This window comes from Punica granatum, chromosome 8 (genome assembly GCF_007655135.1).
Source record: "Punica granatum isolate Tunisia-2019 chromosome 8, ASM765513v2, whole genome shotgun sequence".
Taxonomy (NCBI): domain Eukaryota; kingdom Viridiplantae; phylum Streptophyta; class Magnoliopsida; order Myrtales; family Lythraceae; genus Punica; species Punica granatum.
In genome coordinates, this window is record NC_045134.1 from 18463480 (window position 1) to 18482661 (window position 19182).

General features: G+C 39.7%; 3 protein-coding genes across 7 annotated transcripts; 1 reads left to right on the forward strand and 2 right to left on the reverse strand.

The window, feature by feature from the left end:
• Positions 1-1974: 1974 nt before the first annotated feature.
• On the reverse strand, positions 1975-5179 carry LOC116188594 (zinc finger CCCH domain-containing protein 39). Of its 3 annotated transcripts, none has more exons than XM_031518049.1 (3): positions 4653-5179; positions 2967-3745; positions 1975-2516 (listed from the first exon to the last, which is right to left on the reverse strand). In XM_031518049.1, the coding sequence occupies exons 2-3, from the start codon at positions 3718-3720 to the stop codon at positions 2260-2262; spliced, it is 1011 nt and encodes a 336-aa protein (XP_031373909.1). In that variant the 5' UTR covers positions 3721-3745; positions 4653-5179; the 3' UTR covers positions 1975-2259. The 3 variants fall into 3 exon arrangements, with proteins under 3 accessions (XP_031373909.1, XP_031373908.1, XP_031373907.1); XM_031518048.1 differs by lacking the exon at positions 4653-5179 and adding an exon at positions 4517-4646 and having other exon boundaries at positions 1975-2513; XM_031518047.1 differs by lacking the exon at positions 4653-5179 and adding an exon at positions 4517-4646.
• Positions 5180-9884: 4705 nt separating this feature from the next.
• Positions 9885-15712, forward strand: LOC116187556 (fructokinase-1). Of its 3 annotated transcripts, XM_031516329.1 has the most exons (6): positions 9885-10416; positions 10940-11187; positions 11414-11705; positions 13355-13507; positions 13856-13925; positions 15034-15252. In XM_031516329.1, the coding sequence occupies exons 1-6, from the start codon at positions 10027-10029 to the stop codon at positions 15102-15104; spliced, it is 1224 nt and encodes a 407-aa protein (XP_031372189.1). In that variant the 5' UTR covers positions 9885-10026; the 3' UTR covers positions 15105-15252. The 3 variants fall into 3 exon arrangements, with proteins under 3 accessions (XP_031372189.1, XP_031372190.1, XP_031372188.1); XM_031516330.1 differs by lacking the exon at positions 13856-13925 and having other exon boundaries at positions 9886-10416; positions 14999-15135; XM_031516328.1 differs by lacking the exon at positions 13856-13925 and having other exon boundaries at positions 9892-10416; positions 15034-15712.
• Positions 15713-15833: 121 nt separating this feature from the next.
• LOC116187555 (putative pentatricopeptide repeat-containing protein At1g12700, mitochondrial) lies at positions 15834-18721 on the reverse strand. Its single transcript, XM_031516327.1, has 2 exons — positions 16193-18721; positions 15834-16054 (listed from the first exon to the last, which is right to left on the reverse strand). Exon 1 carries the CDS (start codon positions 18642-18644, stop codon positions 16821-16823), a length of 1824 nt encoding a protein of 607 aa, XP_031372187.1. The 5' UTR covers positions 18645-18721; the 3' UTR covers positions 15834-16054; positions 16193-16820.
• Between the last annotated feature and the right edge of the window lie 461 nt (positions 18722-19182).

The window sequence follows — 19182 nt, forward strand, 5'->3', positions numbered from 1 at the left end:
TAATAAAATTTATTTTTAAAAAATGAACGGATTAACCTCCAAAAGAAAAGGTGAAAACGGGACAAATAAGAACACGGAATACCGGAAAAGAAAGGGCAGTGTGGCCTGTAGTGGCCATCACTGGCCCCGCAACCCCGTTGCAACATTGGCGGTCGTTGCCTAAGCCCACTTCTCCAAAAAAGAGAGAAAAAATCGAGGATGGGGGAGGGAGAGGGGGATGGGGGCATTGGCAACCCCCATTAGAGGTTGTGGTCGCCATTGAGGTTCCCACCCCACTTAAAAAGGATCGACAATCACCGCCGATTGGGGTGGCTTTCTTCGTCCCCTCTTTTTATGTGGGAGGGGAGGAGAATAATACTTTTGGTCATTAACCTTTAGCGTTTTTATCATTTTCATCCTAAAGTTTTCTTTTTTGTCGTTCTCGTTCTCAACCTTTTGTTTTTTTGCCACTTTAGTCCGACCATTCAGATTTCCGTCAAAAACTCATTTTCTGTCCAAAAAGTATTTTTTAAAAATAATTTGTTATCAAAATTTACAAAAACTTGAAAAAAAAAAAATTCAAGTGAGAACTGAAGAATTCGTCTGTGCATTGTTTCCTTCTTTCTGCCGGACTGTTTTCCCTCTACAATTTTCACAGAATTTCGATCTACTGTGCCATTCCAGCAAAGCTCGGGCCTAATCAGAAAACAAGAAAATCGAGATTAAAAAACATAAAACAAAAATAAAAATGAATGCAAATCTTACAATAAGCAGTACTATAGCCTGCACGACAAACTCCTAGAGGAGTTGAAGAACCCTTTTCCAAATGCCAGCTTTCAACCCGACATCCACATTGCTCGAACACAACTTCTACACCATAACGAAACCGTGAAATCTTTATGAAGTTATAGTGCTAAAATTAATCTCATCGGCCTCATAAACTATAAATTACGATCCAGAAGATAATATATCCGCTGGCCCCCAGCATCAACTTTCCTTTAGATCCATTCGGTCAAAGTTGCTACAATTACACTTGCAATTTCACTGAAATAATATGAAGGCCAACGAGCAATGAACATGAAAAAGAAATGAATGACCAAGAACAAATGGCATAAAAAATTTATACTACGAAATACGAATCACTGTTAGTACATTTTTTTTTAATAGCTAACGCGGACTTCATTTTCTAATGGGTCCTGACTTCGAATCGCTGTAAGTGTGTGTGTGTGTGTGTATATTGTAGTTTATATTTTGTTACAAATGGCATATAAAATCAAGTAATTTATTCACTTTCCAAAAACAAATAGCATCGTATATTTCAAATCTGAAAAAGTAAATGAAAAATTATGTGATTTCAATTTTTTTCCTAAATCAAGACAATCCGTCAATTTTTCCATATGTAATAGTGATGTTGGGCCAAATTCAATTGTTATTAAAGTAACGTAATATCATTTGATGGCCCTAATTGACTAGGGTGTTATTCAGTCGCTTATACCCTTACCTTGGATTATCCGTGCCCCTTCATTAACTATTGAAATTTTTATTTCGTTATATTAACTCATAGACTTTCCTTGTAATTAGAAAAAAAGAAAAAAAAATCCCTTTCCCTTCTTCTACTCGCAGTAAGAGCATGTTGATAGAGAAGGTGTGCATGTGACTAAGTTCCTTTTGATCAGAGACAGAGATGCATAAGATGAATTGGAGAGGGTAGACAAAGTTGTCGATCAACGAATTAGGAGCCCGCTAAAGCTGAAAATTGCAAATTTTGGCTTCTCGGTGATTAAGTCAAGTATATTACATGATTTAATGTCGTGAGATTCCGAAAACTGCATGGTGTAGTGATGATTAAGATGAATGTAAACAAGTAGACGTCAATAATAGGAGCTACTAATGCTCAAAGTACATCGCCCTTGTTCACCCAAAAAATAAATTGCTCTTTTTTTTCCCCTCTGTTTTTGGATGCTCGACAAACATTTGACCCATTTATAGAAATCATTTGGCAACGAATAACGAATATTTCTTATTCTGAATGAATCAAAACCATTCGACAGATGCCTCGACCGATTGTTTAAGAGCTGTTTCTCAACAAGAATGCAGAAGCGGGAAAACAATCCCTATTGGAAAGAATAGATTGCAAGGAAATGGAAAGGGGAAACCTATTCAACCAAAATAAACGGCACCCAAAAACCCAATACCAAACCACAAGAATAAAATGTACTTAACAATGTTCCCAAAATTGCAAACTTTGGCCCGTAGAGCTGCCATTTCATCAAAACCAGATCAACTCTCGGGTTTGCTGGGGGTGTTCTGGAGGAGGGGGGAGTCACTGAGCCAATCGGCATAGATTTGGTTGATTTTCTTGTTCCCCTTCCATTTCAGCAGGCTTTTCTTTGCCTGGCCTTCACCAGCTGCGGGAGCAACAACACTGGTCCCAATGGAAGATGGATCACTGGAGAATATCGGTTGAGACTTCACTGCAATTGGTGCTATATTCATTTGTTCATCTTCAACTCGTCCAACAAAGGATTGAAGCTCTGCTTTTTGAGGAAAAGACAACCATGTCACCAACTCATGATAATGCATCAACTTCGAACAGAACAAAGAAAGATAAACGTTATCAACGGTCTCTATAGTTACGCATACAAATCTTGAACCAGAAAATACATAAATTGCGACGAAGTAAAACCCGATTTTCTTAGGGCAGAATTTAATGCCAAAATGCGAAACAAACAAGACGTGACCTAATATACAATGTCTCACAATCAAACAGGCAGTCGTATCAAGACATCGAATCTATAAGAATAAACTTGACAAAGTAGTAATGTCGAAAAGGGAATATGATAAAGATACAATCCAAAATTGCCTTCATCCAACATCATTCCAAGCTAATTTGATCATTTAATGTGAAATTTCCATTGCTCAATAAACCCACAGGTTCATATTCAAAACAAAGACATGCTCACAAAAATTTCAATAAGAACTTATACCTGCTATTCCATGAGCAAAGTGGCACTTATCGCCAAAAGGGCAATCTCCTGTCACCTCGAATTTGGTACAAAGCTTTGTCTTCCAATAGACTGGCTTCATATTCACTCTAGGATCCACACTCGAGCTTGCAGCTCTCCAAACTTCTGATTGATTTGAGCCATTCCGATGACCCATAGGTGTCCCTGAGGTTCCGATACAAATTGCTGAGGTCTCTCTAAACCTCCCGGAGTCATCCCTGAACTTCGAGGGACCCTCGTGGAGAAAGTTACACCGATCCCCATAAGGACACTCCTCACCATTGTAGAACTTCTTGCACAGTTTCATCTTGTGAATTATTTTCTGGTCATCGTCCCAATTATCGGATGATCGGTGATCATCTTCACGGGCCCCAACTAGTTCCTGCCAATTGGGGGGAGGCTGCCTCATGTCTTCAATCCCATGGGCAAAGTTACAATTCTCGCCATTCCTACAGGTGCCCATTTTGAATTTTGCACACATTCGGGTTTTGAAGAAAATATTAGTGGCTCCCTTATTTATGGGGGGATTAGGTCTCGGGTAAGGGGCAGAATTTGACGGACTCTCTTCAAAATTCCGAGGCCTCTTAAGAGGGGGTTGCGGATGATCGAAGTCAAATTGAGAAGTGGGATCAAATTGCTCATTGCTCATTGGAAATTGAGCCCAATATGCAGCGGAATCACCGAAATGCTGGGAAGCTGGCGGCATAAGGTGAGGGCTAGGATCAGACAAACTCATTTCTGGAAGCTCCAACTTTATGCAACTGCACAGCGATACCGATATCAAATTGATTTTTCAAGAGGCAAAGATGATTAAAAAACCGATATAAATCCAACGAAAGATCACTCAATATATGAGCAGAAGGAATCTACAATACACTGCAATGCTGACAACAGCTAGTTATCCCCTGTCAACAACCAAGGCTCAGAGTATCAAAGGAATTCGTAGGAAAAACCAAGAAACGGACTTCAGACAATGGCTAGTTAAAGGAAATCAGGAAAACCCAGAAGAAAAATTGAGCATAAAATTGAACATCTGGGCATGTGTTTAAAGAGCGAACAAGTATAAGAATACGCAGAGACAGGAAAATCTAGGCTTTATTATGTGGAAGAGCCATTGCATTGACAGAAAGAAACCCGATCATCAGACCATTCAGCATCCCCTAGCCAGCAAAAAGAGAGGGGAAAAAACATAAGACATCAAAGTTGCTATCTTCATCTCATTGCCGGAGAACTCAATATAAACATTGCCAGCAGCGTAACTAAGAAGCAGGAGAGCATTGCATTACATGAAATGGTCAATCCACAACCCGAAAACAACTCTAAACATGAAAATCAAGTGCAACGACCTCAAATCGATTAAAAGTTTAACACACAACTCAGCCACATAAGACATTGCAACATTTAGTCATCAAGACCAGGCCAATTGTCTTCAAATCGATCAACGAACCATCTTATAGCTCAGCCGCTGTCTCAAACAACATCGACAAGCCACAAACACAATCTTAGATCGTTAAAATTGAACCAGACATCACCTAGGAATCATCCAACAGCCTCGAGCTCAACCTCAAATCGCCCACATCAATCAAAACTTCCCCAGATCATCCTAGGAATCATCCAACAGCTCAAAACAAACACAAGCCAGCTGCATCAGGTATCTAAGAACCTCACCGGAACTGAGGAGGAACTCGGGCAGGAGCTGAGAGGCTAGGAGGGGTCTGGACAGCCACGGGAGGAATAAGGATGGCAGGAAGACACCACTAGATGGCTGAACGAAGGGCTTGCCACCTCAGGGAGCCACCTATATGTTAGGGGCGCCACGAAGAGCTAGAGGACGGGGCTGCTCCTGTTGGGGGAGGGGTCGCCGAAGCTTCGGAACGATGGCGGATGAGAGTTCAGGGTTGGCACCGGGAGGACGAGCCGCTGCTGAGGAGCTCAACGAGTTGGCTCGGACAGTGCAAGCTCAGACCGAACCGCAGAGGAAGGAGAAAGGGGGCGTGAGCTCAAGTGACCCTGGAGAAGACAAGCTGGACACAGGGGCTCGACGGAGGCTGTCGCTGGAGGAGGTCGGCCGGTTGCGGGGAGAAGGTGAGGAGGTGCGGCAGTGATGGCAGCAAATGAAAGAAGGAAGCTGTCGCTGCTTTCCCCCTCTCCCTTTCTTCTTCTCCCGAGGCGGCTAGGGTTTTTCCCTTATTAATTTTAGGGTTAATTAGGGTTAAAGGTAGATTATAGAATCTAACTTCTATTCGATGATGCAATACTAATTTAAGCCATTAAATTTAATCAATTTTTAATCTCATCCGTCTATTATTTACATATTTTGACATAATATTTCTGGTCGAGCAGGGTTCGTTCAGGACCTTTTTTGGTGAGAGCCCTCACACGAGCATACCCGTACTAAGTCTCCCTATCTAATCCTAGTAGGGTTCCTAACATCGGTCCGAAGTCGATTGGATTATTTGGTGTGTAGTGTTGATTTAAAATTGCGCACTCAAAGAGTTAAACAAACTGAATCAGTGTTAGAATGTTTTAGAAATTGGGGATTCGGCACAAGCCCCCTTGTAGATTATGAGCAGAGTGGTCTAGGTGTCGCGTGAGCGTGGTTTATAGGCCTTCACCGCCGACTTGGGAATGTTCTGTTAGACACATAGCCTAGGACCCAATCTGATTGAAGTTGCCACTACACCATTTTATTAGCCGGTAAGCCACCTAAGTCACATATGAGATTATGATACTAACTACATAAGAATTTAAGTTTAACTTGATCTTACCAGAGAAATAAGTCGAGGAGCTTTGTTACGAGATTAGACACATGCTAGCCAATAACTTGCCATTTTAGTACTCTCCTAGGCTCTCAATTGTTCTAATACTTTTTTATTTGTTAAAGTCGAGTTTATTAAATCCTAGAGTCGAGTCAATATTCGTGAATGTACAATGAAATTAAAGAATGAATTACAGACTCTGTACGATATCTGTGCTTATATAATTATACAGTCTGACTCTTGAATAATGGGCCACACATTGGTGCAAGAAAAATGAAAGGTTCATACTTTCATGCCAATCATACATACATGGCCATATATTCAGATCAACATTCACATGACGGACTCAGTGGGCCCAGAAATAGCCTCAAGGCCCAAAAAGAGGAAAATGAACCTAGGGTCCTAACCTAGAAAAGTCTAAGTTTATTTCCTACGTCTATTTATTTTATTCACGATTTCCCGATTTTTCCTAATTTTACTAACATGACCATACTTACATGAATTAGTTGACTAATCCCAAAATTTTTACAAAAAATGATCATAATCCCTCTATGTCAATTCGACCTTCAATTTGAATCCTAAGACTCAATTAGTGGGTTGATTACCCTTAATTCCCGTGACACGTGTCAATATTCATGATTATTCATTTTCACACAAAAAATCGAATTATTAATCCGATTAAACCAACTGATTGGCTTTAATCCGATTTAGGGAATCCTGGGTCATAATGACTTGCCTCAAGGTCACAAAGACCTTCTTAAGTCCTAAGACTCCTAATTAAATTATTAATTAACGCGAGCCTGTGAATTAGACCAAGTATACATAATTACTACAAGTTAACATGTCAATTTTACGATTTGGCCGATTTTGACGCGATTAGACACATACAAGTTTGGCCGAGACTCATAACGGTGATTATCCACATTTTTTTTTGTAAAAAAGGAGGTGCATTAAAAATTAATTATCCATGCACAAAGCGCTTACAGATCTAGGGATTGAAAGCCCCATAATGTTTTCGAATAAAAGCTTCCTAATGCTAGGTGGTGAATGAGGTAAAATAAGAAGGCTATTCGGTTAATCAAGCCTAAAGACATTCAATTAGATTCGATTCCTAAGGTCGAAACCCTAATTAAGTCAATTTTACCTAATTTGATCTAATTACCCTAATTAGACTCTAATTGAGCGAAATTGGACTCAATTGGACCCTATTCCTCTCGGCCTTCATCATCATTCATATATTCATGAGCTCCATGCATCAATTGAATCACTAGTTACAAGAAATGGCCACAATAAACCTTATTACACAAGAGAGATGAATAATCAATCAATCGATTCTCGGATAAATTCAGCAAAAAAATTTCAGCGTGCTTAAGAGATCAACTTTGAGCTATTACACCTAATTAGACTTAATTAAGCAAGGTTTCAAACAATGGAAAGCTAATTACACGCAATTAGGCCTAATCAAGCAACAAATCATCAAAATGACTCACGTAAGCCCATTTTACAGAAAATTCAAGAATGTTATAAAGCCCAATTTCATACTAATATCACCTAATCAAGCTAATTCAAGCCTAATTACTCATAGCCAAGTTCACGGTTAAGCCGATTACACACGATTTAAGCCTAATTAGACTCAACTGACCCCAAATTAGACCACATCATCACACGACCAAAATGCTTTCGTGAATAATCAAGCACCATTTAACTCGATTGGTACCTAATTAGCATATGTACCAATTAATTACAACTAATTACACCTAATTACACGCAAATCAACTCAATTAGCGCCAAATCGAGCTCAATTAACATGCAATTACTCTTTTCTCAAGTACAATGTAGATTTATTTGCCAAGTTTGATCCTAATTAAGAAAGATAGTACTATATTAATCCTAATTAAGCTCTAATTCACACAATTTACCAACCTAATCATCTAATCTATAGGTATTTAAGATAATTAAGCACATAACCACCAAGACACGAGCTAAAGAGCTCGGCCTCAGCTCTGGACAGAGGTTAGAGACCTCTTCTCACCTTAATTTAGGCAATGGTTCAGACTCCGAAGCTCGAAAATAGTGGAATCGTGTTCAAGCGCTTGAAATCCTACTAAATATTTATGAACTATAGGTGTTATTAGAGATTTTAGGGTTATTTTGGCAAGGTTTTAACATACGAATTGCCAAAAGCCCTTTACTGTTGAAAATGAATCCCCTATTTATAGACATGGGAAAGTCGGGATCGTTTTACAAATACCAATCGTTCATGGACATAAAAGCAATTTAATTTTTTAAATTTGAAAGCTCCATAGGGGTCCATCTGTCAGAAGCTGTCCGTTGGGACAGCTGGCTAGCAAGCGCTGTTACCAACCGCACGTTGCACGGTTAGTATCCACACGTCCATACAAGGACGAGGGAGCAAACCGCGCCCAAGTCCTCAAACTTTCAAAAACATTACGTTTTCATCCTTTTCAGGATTTAAAAGCACATTTGAGCCTAGAAAATTGATCAGAAAATATCTTCGGGTTTAGAAAACATTTATTAACTAGGAACCATCCCAGCATGAATATTTTCGCTACGTGAGAATATCGATTTTTTTGTATCGAACCCTTATCTTATTGGATAAAATATATGAATCAAAGGGTTTTAACTAGAGAAAATTTATCGTGCCATTCTAAATAAAAGATACGAGCAATTGGGTTTTAAACAAAGGTTTCCGGAGAGTGAGCGTCACGTTTTCAAAATTCATTTTACACGAGTGTCTCCGAAAAAAGAAATATTGTCGATTAACTCGTATAAATTTTTAAAATAGGCAAAGATAGTCAAAATTAAATACTCAGCACTCAAGAACTTATCTGTTTATTCTCAATAATTCATCTTCATAGGGCAATCCTCAGATGTTTTATCAGTTCTCTGATTTGATGTACTCAATGAATAATAATTTTAGCCCGAGTTGGAACGGAGTGCTTACTGCCAAGATAAGACTTTTTTTTTTCCCTTCTCTTATTTTTGCATTATTCAATTTTTATTTTTTTTAATTTACTTTGTTTATTTATCTAAATTTTATCTTAGTTATTTTAATTTCACGATAATTTTCTCTTGACTTTTTTTTTCTTACAAAATTTTCTTATTTTTTTAGCAAAGTTTATCCCAAAATTTAGCACAAAATTTTAAATTAACATTTTATACGTACCTTTAAATAATATTTGAAATTTCAGATAATAATTGTCCCCTGAGATTAGTATACCTGTTTCTTTGCTTCTCATATCACTTACTCTCCACTTCTGTTACCCTTTATTTGCCTTGAAGAATGAATATGAGATATCGCATCCTTAAGTTGACCTTAATTGAGGTTGTTTTACTGTCAATTAATCCTATTAAACTCACAACAATTGAGTTAGCCTCGTCTTTGCAACTCCTACCTATTAGTGTACGTGTTGAGCTTCATTCAAACCAATATGGCCACCACTACTTTTCCGGTGGCGGTATTCGAGTCTGAATTATATATATATTTTTCTTGTATTTCATTTTTTGTAAATATTTATTTTTCCTTTTGAATTTTATGATTAAAAGAGTTGCTACAAGAGCGTATGCTTTCTCTTTAAAGAGGGTATTTTCGGCATCAAGACTAGTTGCCTTTTTTTCTTTCGTTCCCGCTTTATACTAAGGTAATAAAAAGCTATTGTCCTAAATTCGGGATGACATGTAAAGTTCGAAATTTTTGATGCAATTAAATTTTCATTTTATATTATATCTCAAATATTTTAATGCCACATCCGCAAATCTTTTGCCACTTCAACAAGACCAAATGGAAAACTTAATAAATGCTAGATTTGGGAAGAAAAATGGAAATTCATGTATTTTTGCAACAATAAATATTATTCGTGTTATATTTAAAAAAAAAACTGACAAAGTTTGTAATGTTTGACACAATTAACCCATTGGATTTATTATACGTTATAAATTTTAATTTATCAAAATATTGATCTCGGCTAATAGGACGAGAGATTGGTCAAAGTTTTGAACGTGAATAACCTCCACGATCCATTGATTCTCTTCTCCTACTTTATAGAATAGAATCCACTTCTGTTTTCTCTTTATTCGATTCGACATAATATTTTATTTTTATTCTTATTCTTATTTTTAATTTAATTTAATTTCTGTTCTTTGGCAAACTTATTTTCTTCTGGATTGTGTCGGGTGTGGAGCGGTGCGAGTGCGACCGTTCCTCTCTTCTTCTTCTTCTTTCATCTTCTGCCTCCAATTCTCAATCCTTCGACAATCCCTGGATGAATCTCAACACTGCAACCCTAAAGTCCCCAATCCTCTCCCCGCCCTCCCATCCCACCCCAATCCCTCCTCGATTGCTGCTAAACCCTCCCCCCATTCCTTCCCCATACAGGCCCTATTGCTCCTCCGTCTCCGGCGTCTGCAGCGGCGGCGTAGTTGCCGTCTTCCCATCCAAACACAACCAACTCCGCCACTGTACCTCCTTCTTCTGCTCTGCCAGTACCACCACCAGCGATGGCTACAGCAGACCCGTCGTTAAGGATATCGATGTCGCCACGCTGGGGAACCTCTGCGTTGATATTGTCCTCAGCGTTCCCCAGCTGCCTCCGCCCGCTCCTGAAGATAGGAAGGCTTACATGGAGCAGCTATCTTCTTGTCCGCCCGATAAGGTTCGGATTTTCACCCCTTTTATTAAATCCATCCATGCTCATTTGTATTCTGCTTCGGATAACTAACTTGCGAGTTCACGGGCTAAGTTGGATTTTTGCAGTTGTTTGATTATTGCCTTTTCAATTTGGCGATGTAAAGTCATGTTTTTTTGGCACTCGCCGAACTTTGCAATATAGTTCCTGGGTTCTTGTTCGGCATGATGACATGACAGTTGCAACAGGCATTTGATCGTCTAATGCTACGGTGCCATTTGCGAATTTAGCGACTGAGAGGAATTATTAGATATTTCGATAAGAAAACAAGTCCTAGAACGATCAATACAGTCGGACAATATCATTGAATTTTAGTCTCTTGTCTTGCAATGCCTTTGCAGTATATAAGAAAAATCTCTATAAATACGATCGACAGTGATTTATGACACTTTTACTTCTGCTGTGACTTTTTTCTTTTTTGTTCTTACACATATTTTGTCCGTACTGGTTATATATTTACCTTTTATCCGTTGAATGTTGTCTCATGTAGCAATTCTGGGAAGCTGGGGGCAACTGCAATTCAGCAATAGCAGCTGCTAGGCTGGGGCTTCACTGTGCTGCAATAGGTCATGTAGGTGACGAAATCTATGGTCATTTTCTCTTAGATGTGCTGAAGAATGAGGGTATTGGAATGGTCGGGATGGTTGAAGATGCTGATGTTAACAGTTCCAATGCCTCCTATGAAACCCTTCTTTGCTGGGTTCTTGTGGACCCACTGCAGAGGCATGGTTTCTGCAGGTGATATGCTTTTAATATCGAACATTCCTCGTTATAGACTTCACCTCACATACTTCGGGGATATAGAGTTTCTGAATTTCTACTTCAATATCATTATTTCTGCAATTCAATCGTGCTGTCGTGCAATGAAAACTGAAGAACTGTAACAAGCTCTATGTTGCAAGCATCTTGATTTCATTAGTTATATTTGTTAAGGAGTACCTAAACTATTTTGTTCATTTCTCAGCCGAGCCGATTTCAGCAAAGAACCTGCATTCAATTGGGTGACTGAACTATCTGGGGAGGTAAAGATGGCAATTAGACGGTCAAAGATCCTCTTCTGCAATGGTTACGGCTTTGATGATCTCTCTCCTGCTCTAATAATGGCAGCTATAGATTATGCTGTTGAAGTTGGAACATCAATATTTTTCGATCCTGGACCGCGAGGAAAAAGTCTTTCTAGAGGTTCCCCAGAAGAACGCCTGGCTCTTAACAAATTCTTGCAAAAGAGCGATGTTCTTCTTCTTACTTCTGATGAGGTTTGACTCTTGATCTTCATAATGTTTTTAGGTTGTTCCAACCAAATTTGGATTTAGATTTTAATTGATCTTGACGTGCTCTCTTTTATCTTTCTTTTTCTTAAAGTGGTTTTGGAACATTGATGAACCTATTGCTTTTTCCCATGGGTAGCAACTGGCTTAGATGAAGTGCTGGATTAGTTGCGTATGACTTCATTAAATATCTTTTCGGAGTTCTTATCTACTTGTTTCCTTTCAAATCTTAACTTTTGTACTTCAGTCATCGGCCAAACTTTTTTGACAGACGTGTTGAGCTTTAATATGGTATTGGTTTCACGCAGATAACCCTTAGGTGCTGCGCTCTACAATAGTATTCATGAATAGATTTCAACTTGCAGAGGGCATAGATTTCCAGACTTAATTTCTCAATTACACGTAACTGTTTCTTGGTGATTTACTATATTTTCTCATTGAAAAGGATCGAACAATTCTATTATACTTATGTATATAGCTTAATATTACTTCACTGGATTCTATCAGTCATGCCAATTGGGAACCTCCCTTGGATAGTCTTGAATTACTCCAGATGTGATCTTATATATATACCTTGACTTGGTGTGTAATTTCTCTATAAGCAGATGAAACTCATGGAAAGAGTTAAAGGAGGGTTGCTGGTTCATATAAGGCATCAGTTTTGTGTCTTTGAAAGTGTATTAGCACCTGTAGATTATAAGTCAATCATTAATATTCTGAGGAAATGAGGGACTTATTGCTCTCTGATGACTAGATTTTCTTCTCCACTTTAATCAGTAATAAAATGATAATTATTTGAAAAATCAAATCAGTCCTCTAAATTGCCTCATTGAGTTTAGATCTTAAGGTGATTTCAGTAATTTTTAGTGGGACATTGTTGTTGGATGGAACTTATCAGTGGATCGGTACAATATTTTGTCCTCTCCTGTCATAACTGAGCCATTACTAACAAGTCAGGAGATATCCGTTACTCTCATAACTTAAAGACTAATTGCTATGTGAAATCTGTTCGCTTGGGGAGTAGGTCCTTGCTAATGTATATTATTATATGCATATATGAAACTTGCTGATGTTCCTTCATACTAGAACTTTGAGTTAGGAGTTTTTGTAATTAAGCATAAAAAGAACCAACAACCTTTACAGTCGGATAGGATTTTCCTCTGACAGTTCTTACACGTAGTAGAATCCAACAGGAATTTGTTTGATCATCAATTTCCTTGAATTTTCTTGTAAGAAAATTTTAGGTGCACGATGGCATCTTTTGGTGCCCATGCCATATTCTTCATCTTCTAAAATTTAAATTGAATTTGATATCTTACTGAAGTTTTATCTGCTTCTGTTCTGTTGAGATTCCTGTACTTGTCAGAAGTGTCATACCATAAAAAAGATTGCTTATGATTTTGGTTTCTCACTTCAAGCTAAAATTTGGATTTTGGGTCCCTGTTATCATTTGCCATCAAAACAAAGAGATTTTTTAAAAATAAAATAAAATAAGAAGTTAAAACGTTATGTTTATTATGATATTTGTACCTTGGCTAAATTTCCACATGACTCAAAGCTTTAGTCCGTTTAAATTGTCAATAATCAATAATTTGGTATGGTGTTGTTACTCAGTTTTTTATTTGCTTGTATTCCAGGCCGAGTCTCTAACTGGTATCAATGACCCAGTCCTGGCAGGACAGAAATTACTGAATCGAGGGGCACGCACAAAGTGGGTGGTTGTTAAAATGGGTGCTAGGGGCTCCATTATCATTACCAGATCAAGTATATCATGTGCACCGGCATTCAAGGTAATAAGATACTTCTTTGCAATTTTACTGATAAATTGCCAAGTCTATTATGCACATTAATTTGTTAAATCTGCCAAGCATATCTGGGTAGGTAGCACAAACCTTATGTAATATGTACCCAAATTAACCCCCTTAGGAGGGAAAGGATATGTATCCTAATACTGCTTACTTGACCTCTTAGAATCAACGAAAGTTAGGAAACCACATTCTCAAGAGTTTCACCTCGATGATAGAATTGCAGAGTTAGCTGTATGAGGCAATTAATATGAATGATTCGTGAGACGAATTAATACCTTCAATGCCTCTTGAGCTTCTTTTCTACATGAGAGGCTTCTTTATTATTGCCAGGAACAAGTTCATCAGTATCACATCTGTTGGCTTACAATATGTATCAAACTTGATACTCCTCCAACGTCCGGTATATGTTTTTTCGTTCTCTTTAATTAATAAGAGCGCTAAGATCAAGGCATTGCTGGAGGTCTTCAGCCTGCTTTCTTAATACCGTCTCAATACCAAGTAGGTATCAGAAAATCAATAATGAGAGAAGTAGAGTAACTTCAAACCTTCAATGTTCTTTACATATATTACTTCCTTTGTGAGAGCAGAGTCAAAAAATGAAAATACATTCTGGAGATAGAGATGCAAGTATTACCACTGTACATATGTGTCACTGACATCTTACCTTGTGAGGTCAATCAAGTGATATATAAGTTGAACTTACACATCCTAACCTTTAGGATCCCGCTGAAAGAACAGGGTGCTCTGTAAAATTTGTAAAAAAGGAAATCCATATTCAAAATGAGCTTTAATAAAACCTTGAGGCTCAGACTGCGTTACAATAAGACTGTTAAGTCTAATTTAAAATAAATAGACTTTGTAGTCTTCCGATCTCTCGTCATCCTTCAGAGTGTTGTCATCTTTTCTTACTAAAGCAACATTAAGTTCCGATCAGCACTTATGAGCTCTAAACCGTGATTCCACATCTGTAGCTTGAAAGATTATAATTTTTAACTGATGGTTTAACACAGTTTATCTAAAGAGGATGTAACTTTGACGTTTTCAGTTTTCTAGGATCTGTGAATTTAAAACTGAACTGTTTTGCTATCAGTAGGAGTTGGATCTGTAACTGCAATAGAGGTTAGCAGTATGGTTGTGAGATCGATAGTTGTCCAATGCTCTAAAAATGATCATTCCTACTTGGGGAAATCCTCCGACCATTTCATCTTCAAATACAGATATTCTGTAATTCTTGAAAAAGACATCTGAAACCATCGGTTTCTTGGTCAGTCCCATCTTATTCAGCTTTCTTGTGAAAAAGCTAATTGAGAAGTTACTTAAAGACGTCGAAAGACTATCATACAAGATGAGACTTTCCCACGGCTGTCCTTTAATTTTTTAATTTTTTATTTTTGGATAAGTGCTCTATTTTATTCTAATTATGCTACTATCATGGTTCTGATAATACATAATGAGTTCAATCTCTACTCTCAGCTGTACTATTGATCGAGGAACTCTTTGGTATTTAGGTGAATGTTGTAGATACAGTTGGATGTGGAGACAGCTTTGTAGCGGCCATTGCTTTCGGATTTATCCATAGCCTGCCTCTGGTCAGCACGTTAACAATCGCAAATGCAGTGGGGGCCGCTACTGCAACTGGCTGCGGAGCCGGCAGAAACGTAGCAACATTGGACAAAGTCCTCCAAATTATGAGAGCAGCGAACCTCAATGAGGATGACCAGTTCTGGAGCTCACTTCTCAGTAGAAAACCGGGCTCTCATGAGATTACAATCCTATCGAAGACGGCTATTAATGGAAGCGGTGGTGGGTCAAATAGTGTTTCCCTCCAAAAGCTAATATTTGAGCTCCTGCCTAAGCTGGAGCCTCCGCGAGTAAAGGATACAGTGCCTTCTTGATCTGATATATTGCTTATGATTCTTTGGCATTAAAAGATCAACTTGATTCAACGAGAAACAAATGATACGTTTAGGATTTCATTTTCTATTAAAATGGATTTTCAGTTTATTTCCTTGGGTTCTAGTTCCAGTTTCATTGGGTGTTACTTGGTGATATAGATCAGTATTTTTGCTTCACTGTAGCTAACATGAGAATAGGCTTTTGATCGTGCGTTCGATAGAATATTGTAATGCTTGTTTTTCTTCCATGGATAATGAGGGAAACGACAAAGCTTCCCTATATTTGCACGAACTTTCTGATTAACTTTGATGTAAAATTCCCATTTCCAAATTTTGTTTTGCTGATTCCAGTATTTTACATTCTTGGTGGTCCTGAGCTGTCAATGTTTCTGACAATTCTTAAGACATTCGTATGGTCCAATGTAGAAGATTAGTACATTTCGTACAGAATGAATGCCATCTGGGCCTTCATGGCGAAACCACTAATGCCTCCATGAACTCGATATAGCCTGCAATGTCTAACCTTTTCCACCCCAGTTTCTGTGTCTCGCTCTTTCTTTGGCTCTCTTCCCCCGTCTCTCGTGGTTGGGACAACAGTCGCCTGATGGTTGGCCCACGCAACCCCACCATGGCCCTGTCCATGTGGGACTAGCAGGTCATTTATTGTAATTACTGGACTAACAGGTGGAGCGGCATTGAGGGTATAAATATTCACATAAAGTAGTTTAGGGTACCAGTACCGCACTTCTATGGTTAGTGAGCGATAGCCTACCTTTTCCGACCCATCAAAAGGTTCAAGGGGTAAGGGAAGGGGATCTTCAGCTCTAGTGCAATAAAGATTGAGCCATCTAGGCTTAACGGTCCAAGACACCTATGAGGAGCTTCGCATGGCCATCGATCATGTTGTTCTAGCAAAGCTCATCATCCATGGCTCGTGAATTTGTCACTCGTTATCCAGCTCAACGTACTTTGACCCCACTCGTCAGAAAACAGGGTTCATGGTCCCAAAAGCAACGGGGTCGGGGTTCGCTCGAGCTCGTTGCTCGGATACTTTTGGTAATGTCGGCGGGCTGCCCCTCTGAGAGAAACTTCCACTCCAGTGTATGAGAATGATGTGGCTTGGGGTTGAGCTAGGCCAATAAAACCGGCATGTTATAGCAGCAAATTCCGTTGCACCCAAATTTTGAGCTCCAGCAAGCAATGCAGACTGATCTGAAGAAATGGTTTCTGCCACTGCTGTTGCGAACAGGCGAAAGGATGCACTCGATGCAGATACAAAATTTTGGTCATTCCTCAGGTGAACTTTAGAACATATCCCAATCTCAAACCAAGAATGATACTCGTCCTAACAGAATAACTTCGCACTACACGTCCCTATGGACAGATCATTGCTTTCTTTCTCATGACTTGCTATGTTGAGCAGGAAATGCTGGGAGCAAATCGAAGTAGTCGTGATAATTCTCGTCCTCTGAGAGCAGTTTAAAGACTGTTGATGCAGTCAAAATGTCAGGTGAGACATTATTCTTTGCCATTTTCCGCAGAAGCTGAACCACTTTCATGGGCTCATTGTTCTGACAAAAAGCAAGCATCAGTGTGTTAAAAGTCACCACATTCGGAGCACAGCCCTCTGCTTCCATCACCGTCAGGAACCGCTCAGCCTCTTCTAGCAGCCCTTTCTTGCAGAGCCCATTGATCATGATTGAGTACGTCACAACAGATGGGACTAGACCATTGTCGGGCAATTGGTGAAAGATCTCCCATGCAGATTCGAGATTCCCAGCTTTACACTGCCCATCAATAAGGCTATTGAACATCTTCAAAGTCGGTTTAATCTTGCGATCCCGTGAATGGAACATCTCCGTAGCTTCTGAGAGATGATCATTCTTGCAGAGCCCATCAAACAAGATGTTGTACGTGGTCCTATTTGGGTTAGTACCACGGATGGCCATTTCTCCGAACATTTCCTTTGCATCTTTCACCAAACCCTTCTGGAAAAGCCCAGTTAATAGGGTGTTATACGAGATGATTGTGGGTTTAACCCCCTCTCTTACCATTTTCTTGAACAAGTCCAAAGCTTCTTCGATCCTCCCACTTTTGCAATACCCGTTAATCAACACGTTGTAACTCACTGCATCGAGCTCGAACCTCTTCTCAACCATGTCATCCAAAAGCTTTCTGGCCTTACAGATCTGACCTGCACGAACAAATCCGTCCATCATCGTGTTGTAGGTAAACAAATCAGGGTCTACTCCCCTTTGAATCATCACCTCGAGAATTTCCTCCGTTTCCTTCATCTTCCCTTCCCTGCACTGAACATCGATCAGAATATTGTAGGTCACGGCATTAGGTGGCACTCCCTGATCCACCATCTCATCAAACAAAGCCTTGCCCTGGTCCATGTTCCCCATCTTGCACAGCCCGTGAATCAACGAACTATAAGCAATCACATCTGGCGAGATCCCATTACCCTTCATCTCCGAGAAGAGCTCCTGTGCCCTATCGATTAGCCCCTCTTTGCACAGCCCGTCGATCATCGCACCATAGCAGACTATATTGGGCGGACAGAGGAACCTGCCATCACCATCAGTAGCACTAACCATTTCCTCATGTAACCTAAGAGCTATATTCGTATTCCCGGTCCTGCATAGCCCGTTGATCAAAGTCCCATACGTGACAACATTCGGCCTGCACCCGAAGCGAACCATCTTTTTAAACAAATCAACCGCCTCTCCAATTCTATCCTCATAACACAGTCCCTTAATCAGAGACGTACATGTCACAGTGTTCGCCCTGTATCCCCGGCGAAGAATCGATCCCAGGACCGCAAAACCATCCTGGGTCTGACCAGAACAACAGAGGCAGTTCAACAGAATGTGCAGTCCGACATAACTGAGCAACAACCCGGAAGTGCTCAGCTTCTGGGCAAGCGAAATTGCAACAGAGAAATGCCTATTCCTAGCGAGCGAAGCCAACAGCGGGTTGAACGATGATGAACGGGGCGGGGGTTGGATACCTATCATGCGGTCGAACAAGACGGCGGCTTCCTCGGGAGAGACGGCGCCGGACATGAAGAACTTCCTTCCTGGGAGAGATTTGCTTTGGGTGCGGGGTTTTGATGTGGAGGTTTCGTTAGGGTTTATGATGGGAGGGAAGGATGCGACGAAAAATGAAGAAAGCTTCGACCTTGAAGCGGTGATGGTGGCCGGAGAAGGCTTAGCGGCCATTCAGGCGGCTAAGAGGATCGTCCGATGAAGTGAAAACGGAGGATTTCAGCACCGCGGCAGAAGACGAGTGACAATTTTGTAATATTGCAATGTCACCCTCAGGCTTCTCACATTTCGTCTGTGAGTCCCTGACCCCTGTACTTTATTGGTCTGCAAAATGGTACCCTAAACTTTTATACTAATGAAAATACGTACCCTCTACTTCTTCACTTACCCTTAAAAGGGAAAACGTGCCCGCTCAAAATTCCAATATACTCGTAGATGCGTGGTGTATCTGTAGCATGATCCAACCCAAGAAAATGTTGCAAGTTTGATCTACGGAACTCGTATCGAATCAATGCTTAGTAAGTTGAGATCCTGAGATAGAACAAATTCAGTAATTATGTTGGAAGATGTGAAGACTTTTGGTAAACCAGGCTCATTAATCGGTTCGGGTATTTAGTTAATACTGTAATAATTAGTTTTTGAGTAATCTAGGATAGGACCTAGATGGTTAACTTTAGTGTTGCGTGTTTTCCAAGTCTGTCTCGTAAGTTGT

Bases quoted from the DNA above. Each gene is read 5' to 3' on its own strand.
- LOC116187555 (XM_031516327.1), bottom strand. From the start codon at position 18,644: ATGGCCGCTAAGCCTTCTCCGGCCACCATCACCGCTTCAAGGTCGAAG.
- LOC116187556 (XM_031516328.1), top strand. From the start codon at position 10,027: ATGAATCTCAACACTGCAACCCTAAAGTCCCCAATCCTCTCCCCGCCC. The intron at 10,417-10,939 runs GTTCGGATTTTC...TGTCTCATGTAG, and splicing joins CTTCTTGTCCGCCCGATAAG to CAATTCTGGGAAGCTGGGGG. The intron at 11,706-13,354 runs GTTTGACTCTTG...CTTGTATTCCAG, and splicing joins TTCTTCTTACTTCTGATGAG to GCCGAGTCTCTAACTGGTAT.
- LOC116188594 (XM_031518047.1), bottom strand. The intron at 2,517-2,966 runs GTATAAGTTCTT...TTCCTCAAAAAG, and splicing joins CTTTGCTCATGGAATAGCAG to CAGAGCTTCAATCCTTTGTT.